Raw genomic sequence first — 7,738 nt, 5'->3', positions numbered from 1 at the left:
TACTGAGAGGATCGTGTAGTTGGTACAGGATGTCAGAGAGAGAGAGAGAGAGAGAGAGAGAGAGAGATGTCTACTGAGAGGATTGTGTATTTGGAACAGGATGTCAGAGAGAGAGAGAGATGTCTACTGAGAGGATTGTGTAGTCGGTACAGGATGCGAGAGAGAGAGAGAGAGAGAGAGAGATGTCTGAGAGGATCGTGTAGTTGGAACAGGATGTCAGAGAGAGAGAGATGTCTACTGAGAGGATCGTGTAGTTGGAACAGGATGTCATAAAGAGAGATTTTACTTTGTTATCTGAACTTAGACTGAACAAGTGTGTCCTTCAGAAGAATACAGAAAACATGTTGCATTGCAACTCCATTTTGGCAGCAGTGTGCACTGACATACCAGACTAGTGCACTACTTCAGCCTTCAGTTGTCTGCTAATTTTAGAACCCAAACATCCTATTCATTCTTTGTTTCCATTTGACAGTGGTTTCTTATCCCTCTTTCTTAATGTTATCATTTAAAGAAAGACCCCAGACACTCACTTCTTCATACAACATCACACATTGTATTTGGCAATTCTTTTGAAACAAGTGCATACAAGTCACAGATAAAAGCATTTCAGTTGGTTGCCATGTACCTTGTAGAGAGAGGCGTCCTCATCAGTCAGGTTTTGAACAGGAACAGGCACCAGACAGAGTCTGCGTCCCAAAAGGCACCCTGTTACCTAAATAGGGCACTACTTTTGACCAGAGCTCTGTGGGTGTCCCTGTGGGTGTCCCTGCGGGTGTCCCTGCTCAAAAATAGTGTCATTTTTAGGGAATAGAGTGCCTTTTGGGACGCACAACTAGAAGTAGGCAACTACATCAACCGTGTTAAACATCAACAAATAGGGCCGAGAGAGCCCAGTTCTATTATAATTAAATACCTTTATCTTCAAAAATATAGAAACTGAATGTATTAAAAAAATCTCAAAATTATAGAGCCTTGTTTTACAAAGTATAGCCTACACTAGTCCCCTCGGATTGGGTAAAATATGTACAAAGTCCGTTGGTTAGTTTGTTTGGATGGTATGTGGTATTTCATTTTAATATTTATACACTCGTATTTGGTCTTTTTCCACCAAAACAATCTCTCCCCAAAATATTTTGAAAATAAAATCTCAAGTGTCCATTTCGTTTTTTACTTTGACGTCCCCTGCAAGGATAGTGCCGATTTCTCCTTGCATGAAAGCCCACGGTACGTTAGAGCCGACCAACGGGCACTTCTCCCCACTGGGACAGTACACCTCCCCGGTGGCTCCTTGTTGTTTGATGCTCTGCTGCGAACACGGGAAGCAGAACTTGTGCGAGGGAACCGACGGACACTGAACAAAGTGCGTGTCCTCTAACCTCTGGTCACAGAGCGTGCAGCAGAGGGGTACGCTCCCGGGTACTGACGAGTCCGGAATGCTTTGATGCCCTTGGTCCATCATTCCACCCCCTGGCACGTGAAGTGTCCCCATAATACCGGATCCCTCCTTACCCTGTGTGGGCCGGCGGTTCTGGTTCATGGAGGAGGGCGAGAGCGGGCTGCTGCTGTTGCGGCGCGTGGTGGAGTGGACCTGGTTCCCGTCTTTGGGCGAGCTGTTCCCGCCACCACCGGCGTTGTCTGCCGCGAGGATCAGCGCCGCCATGGGGGACTGGCCGTTCTGCGCAGCTTCCGGTGGGGTGGTGCGTGAGTGGGGGGATAAGGTATTGGTGGGGACAGAGGAGAAGCTTGGTGGTGGTCCCGGGGGCATTTTATGTCCGGCACGGTCAGATGCTGGACCCGGTAACCACTGCTGTCTGTCCTCTCCATTATGCTTGGCGGCGGTTCCCTCTCTCTCCCCCACAAGTTCTGGCGATGCTTTCCTTTTCATAGTCCGTGGGTGTTTTCCCCTGTCTGAAGGAAGGAAAGAGTTAAACATGAAGAAGGCTCAGTTAGAGACACAACATGGACAGACGATGGTCATGAAGAAGGCTGAGTTATAGACAACATGGACAGATGGTCGTGAAGAAGGCTGAGTTAGAGACAACATGGACAGATGGTCGTGAAGAAGGCTGAGTTAGAGACAACATGGACAGATGATCATGAAGAAGGCTGAGTTAGAGACAACATGGACAGATGGTCACAAAGAAGGCTGATATAGAGACAACATGGACAGATGGTCACAAAGAAGGCTGATATAGAGACAACATGGACAGATGATGATGAAGAAGGCTGAGTTATAGACAACATGGACAGATGGTCATTAAGAAGGCTGAGATAGAGACAACATGGACAGATGGTCATGAAGAAGGCTGAGTTAAAGACAACATGGACAGATGGTCATTAAGAAGGCTGAGATAGAGACAACATGGACAGATGGTCATGAAGAAGGCTGAGTTAAAGACAACATGGACAGATGGTCACAAAGAAGGCTGAGATAGAGACAACATGGACAGATGGTCATGAAGAAGGCTGATATAGAGACAACATGGACAGATGGTCACAAAGAAGGCTGATATAGAGACAACATGGACAGATGATGATGAAGAAGGCTGAGTTATAGACAACATGGACAGATGGTCATTAAGAAGGCTGAGATAGAGACAACATGGACAGATGGTCATGAAGAAGGCTGAGTTAAAGACAACATGGACAGATGGTCATTAAGAAGGCTGAGATAGAGACAACATGGACAGATGGTCATGAAGAAGGCTGAGTTAAAGACAACATGGACAGATGATCATGAAGAAGGCTGAGTTAGAGAGACAACATGGACAGATGGTCATGAAGAAGGCTGAGTTAGACACACAACATGGACACATGGTCATGAAGAAGGCTGAGTTAGAAACAACATGGACAGATGGTCATGAAGAAGGCTGAGTTAGAGACAACATGGACAGATGGTCATGAAGAAGGCTGAGTTAAAGACAACATGGACAGATGATCATGAAGAAGGCTGAGTTAGAGACAACATGGACAGATGGTCATGAAGAAGGCTGAGTTAGACACACAACATGGACACATGGTCATGAAGAAGGCTGAGTTAGAAACAACATGGACAGACGATGGTCATGAAGAAGGCTGAGTTAGAGACAACATGGACAGATGGTCATGAAGAAGGCTGAGTTAGAGACACAACATGGACAGATGATGGTCATGAAGAAGGCTGAGTTAGAGACACAACATGGACAGATGGTCATGAAGAAGGCTGAGTTAGAGACACAACATGGACAGATGGCCATGAAGAAGGCTGAGTTAGAGACACAACATGGACAGATGGCCATGAAGAAGGCTGAGTTAGAGACACAACATGGACAGATGGTCTTAAAGAAGGCTGAGCTAGAGACAACATGGACAGATGATGATTAATACTGAGAAGAAAAAGAATGATGCACAATAATAACAGCAAATTATTTACTAATAAATACATAATCCCAAATTATATACTAATAAATACATAATCCCAAATTATATACTAATAAATACACAATCCCAAAGTATATACTGTACTAATAAATACATTATCCCAAATCATATACTAATAAATACATAATCCCAAAAGGCACTATTTTAATTTAAGCATGACATGTGGGAGTGTTTGTGTCATTACAAAAATGCTAATCTGGTGTAAATCTATTTGGTTTGAAGTGTGCTCCTATGTAACAAAGGGTTTAACCTGTGAAGTGCTCTCCATATGCACTTTATTCAGCATGTTACCCTCTGCTACATAGTCTAGACTACATGTTTACAGCTCAATAAAAATACATGTTGCGTTTTCTCACGACTCAAACAGACACGCCATGCATAATATGCATATGGTGATAATTTAAGTCAACTCTTTGCTCGGCATACCATTCAAATGAAATAGATTTGTCAGATTTGCATTTTTTTCTCTCGTGACAAACATACCCACAACAAGTCCTGATTAGAAGTGCATATGTAGAGCACTTCACAGGTTAAACCCTTTGTACATACTAACACTTTAAACCAAATAGATTTACATCAGATTAGCATTTTTTTTGCAATGACACAAACACCCCCACATGTCATGCTGAAAAAGTGCCTTTTGGGATTATATATTTATTAGTATATAATTTGCTATTGTTAAGAAAAAAAATGCAAACCTGACAAATCTTTTTCATTTGAATGGTATGCCGAGCAAAGAGTTGACATTAAATGATCTCCCTGTGCATAATATGCATGATTTGTCTGTTTGAGTCGTGACAAAACGCAACATTTATTTTTATTGAACTGTCTATGTAGCAGAGGGTAAATATGCTGAATGGTCCACTGTACTGCTCCATTCATATGGAAAAAACAACCCCATACATCCAGCCATCCAGCCAGCACCAACCTGATTTGGAAGCAGCTCCGTTCTGCTGTTGCTCATAGCCCACCACCCTCTGTTGCATGGCTGCATGATCCTTCTTGAACCGGCTGTCGGAAGTATGGAGAACCATCAAGTCCCTGACCGTTTTCCCCTTGTTCATCCACTCATCCGCCCGGGCTTTGTGATGCTCTATATCCGGTGTCAGGCTGTCAGGTATGTGCTGCTTATCCTTCTCGTGCTGGTCACTACAGGAGACCGAGACTAACCGTTTACCGCCGCCGTGCTCGTTGGGGCTACCTGCCATCAAACCGGACCCCGGGTGCCCCATCGCCATCGGACACACGGTTCTGCCGTTAACTACGTGTAACAAGGACATGTTCCCGTTCACCAGAGGAACTAGATTAGGAGGAACCGTGTTATTCCTTCGCGGGTTGGGGCTTTGCCGGTTGAGCTCGTGTGGGTCGTCCGGTTTAGGAAATCCATTAGGTACCGGAATTCCGTTAGCCTGTCTCCCAGACTGGTACTCCGGTCCCATCCGCAGCGGACGGTCCAAGGTGGAGAGGGGGTAGCGGTCCAGGGGCTGTGACGGCCGGGATCCGGGGTCTCCTCCAGACCCGTGGTGGTTTGACTGGATCTCTTTCCCCGATAGCTGCTGTTGTTTCCCCGGTCCCGGAGATCTCCCTTCCTGGAAGCCGTGAGCCCGCTTCAGCTGCCGGGCTGTCTCAATCACAAACTCGATCCGGTCCGCTCCTTCGTAGTTAACACATCCCCTGCAGATGGGTTCGGTAAAATCCCAGATCATAGCCCAGGGCATACGGGGCAGGTCGCATAAATAACAGGACTGTCTACGAGAGGCAGCGACCACCGCAGTCGACATGGCTTCCCTTTCACCGAAAAACGGAGCTTAAATCTCTCTCTCAAACCAGGTCTCTGTGTTAGAATCTATCCAATACGTTTTCAGAGATAGTTCCTTCCGTTTCTCTAAAAAGAAAACGTGTCCTCTCCTCTCCCCGTCTGTCTCCGGACTACAGCAAGATACAGTAGTTCATAACAGCAGAGTAGAATGTTCTTTACTACGTCGTACGTGTGACCTGTCTCTGTCACTGCCTAGTCTACTACCGCCTCCGCTCAACCCAGTCCCGATGTAGAGCAGGACGTCTGTCAGCCCAGTCCCGATGTAGAGCAGGACGTCTGTCAGCCCAGTCCCGATGTAGAGCAGGACGTCTGTCAGCCCAGTCCCGATGTAGAGCAGGACGCCTGTCAGCCCAGTCCCGATGTAGAGCAGGACGTCTGTCAGCCCAGTCCCGATGTAGAGCAGGACGTCTGTCAGCCCAGTCCCGATGTAGAGCAGGACGTCTGTCAGCCCAGTCCCGATGTAGAGCAGGACGTCTGTCAGCTCAGCTCCGAGGCAGCGACGTCTCTGGACACTGTGCTTCCAGCTTCAATATTCTATTGACTTGATTCTTCTACGCCAGTCCTCTTCATGCTCTGAAGCCAGCTTCTCTATTGAACCACTTCTTGAACCTTTTGAAAGAAGCTAACAGCAGCCAGACACTCTGGGGTGGGAGAGAAGAGAACGTGTTATATTGCTTTCTGCTGCAAGCAAAGCCATGGGAAGTAGGGTGCTGAGTGTGCTGCAGCACCCCCTGCTAAAACCAAATAAAACAATTATTTATATATATATATTTTTTATATTATATATTATATTTTATATATATATTTTTTTATATATATATATATATTTTTTTAAACATTCAAATACTATTTCCCCCCACATCTTACATGTTTTATTTGATTTATTTAACCTTTATTTAATGGCTGCAAGATTGAAACAGAAAATATATCCACATAAGTATCCTCTTTTGTAAGGGATGGTTGGTACACTTGTTGCATTTTTGTCAATTTCTCAGAGATTGTACATTTACAATGTGATACGAACAACTAAATCTGTCTGCTACAATTTGGTAATATCTCTCTAAATCACCCAGACAAGGTGTGACTTTGTCTCAAATACAAGGAGTAAAATGTTAGTTGTAACAGGGCTTGAGCAGGGCTTGAACAGGGCTTGAACAGAGCTTGAGCAGGGCTTGAACAGAGCTTGAACAGGGCTTGAGCAGGGCTTGAGCAGGGTTTGAACAGTGCTTGAACAGAGCTTGAGCAGGTCTTGAACAGGGCTTGATCAGAGCTTGAGCAGGGTTTGAACAGGGATTGAGCAGGGCTTGAGCAGGGCTTGAACATGGCTTGAACGGAGCTTGAGCGGGGCTTGAACAGGGCTTGAAGAGGGCTTGAACATGGATTGGGCAGGGCTTGAGCAGGGCTCGAACAGGGCTTGAACAGAGCTTGAACAGGGCTTGAACAGGGCTTGAACAGGGCTTGAAACATAGCTGGAACAGGGCTTGAACAGGGCTTGGAGTGAACTGCAGCAGTCTGAAGAAAAGGCATGAGAACAGAATAACATTGCCATATTTAACATAAAATGTTTATTGTTTTTACTCTCCAAAATCTAGTTAACATAATAATACAAATCCCATCGGAATCATTCTGTTTAAGATAGAGATATCTGTTTGAATGGGCTCAATCCACTGCATCCACAATGGTGGCCCTCCCCATCTGTGGTGGAAGGTGGCTGAGCTACAGCGGTGTTTGTCAGACCATTGAGACATCCCATCTGTTGTGAAAGGTGGCTGAGCTACAGCGGTGTTTGTCAGACCATTGAGACATCCCATCTGTTGTGAAAGGTGGCTGAGCTACAGCGGTGTTTGTCAGACCATTGAGACATCCCATCTGTTGTGAAAGGTGGCTGAGCTACAGCTGTGTTTGTCAGACCATGAGACATCCCATCTGTTGTGAAAGGTGGCTGAGCTACAGCGGTGTTTGTCAGACCATTGAGACATCCCATCTGTTGTGAAAGGTGGCTGAGCTACAGCTGTGTTTGTCAGACCATGAGACATCCCATCTGTTGTGAAAGGTGGCTGAGCTACAGCGGTGTTTGTCAGACCATGAGACATCCCATCTGTTGTGAAAGGTGGCTGAGCTACAGCGGTGTTTGTCAGACCATGAGACATCCCATCTGTTGTGAAAGGTGGCTGAGCTACAGCTGTGTTTGTCAGACCATGAGACATCCCATCTGTTGTGAAAGGTGGCTGAGCTACAGCTGTGTTTGTCAGACCATGAGACATCCCATCTGTTGTGAAAGGTGGCTGAGCTACAGCGGTGTTTGTCAGACCATGAGACATCCCATCTGTTGTGAAAGGTGGCTGAGCTACAGCTGTGTTTGTCAGACCATGAGACATCCCATCTGTTGTGAAAGGTGGCTGAGCTACAGCTGTGTTTGTCAGACCATGAGACATCCCATCTGTTGTGAAAGGTGGCTGAGCTACAGCTGTGTTTGTCAGACCATGAGACATCCCATCT

General features: G+C 45.9%; 1 protein-coding gene across 1 annotated transcript; it reads right to left on the bottom strand.

Moving 5' to 3' along the window:
• Nucleotides 1-530: 530 nt before the first annotated feature.
• irf2bp2a (interferon regulatory factor 2 binding protein 2a) lies at nucleotides 531-5,884 on the bottom strand. Its single transcript, XM_024388422.2, has 2 exons — nucleotides 4,349-5,884; nucleotides 531-1,908 (listed from the first exon to the last, which is right to left on the bottom strand). Exons 1-2 carry the CDS (start codon nucleotides 5,199-5,201, stop codon nucleotides 1,148-1,150), a joined length of 1,614 nt encoding a protein of 537 aa, XP_024244190.1. The 5' UTR covers nucleotides 5,202-5,884; the 3' UTR covers nucleotides 531-1,147.
• Between the last annotated feature and the right edge of the window lie 1,854 nt (nucleotides 5,885-7,738).

This window comes from Oncorhynchus tshawytscha, linkage group LG25, assembly GCF_018296145.1.
Source record: "Oncorhynchus tshawytscha isolate Ot180627B linkage group LG25, Otsh_v2.0, whole genome shotgun sequence".
NCBI classification, from domain to species: Eukaryota; Metazoa; Chordata; class Actinopteri; order Salmoniformes; family Salmonidae; genus Oncorhynchus; species Oncorhynchus tshawytscha.
Note: the sequence above shows the minus strand (reverse complement) of the source record. Positions and strands in the feature narration are given on the sequence as shown.

What these genes read in the sequence shown, in the direction of transcription:
- irf2bp2a (XM_024388422.2), bottom strand. Translation starts at nt 5,201, where the DNA reads ATGTCGACTGCGGTGGTCGCTGCCTCTCGTAGACAGTCCTGTTATTTA. An exon ending in CGGAGCTGCTTCCAAATCAG is followed by an intron (nt 1,909 to 4,348) that starts GTTGGTGCTGGC and finishes TCCTTCCTTCAG; the next exon opens with ACAGGGGAAAACACCCACGG.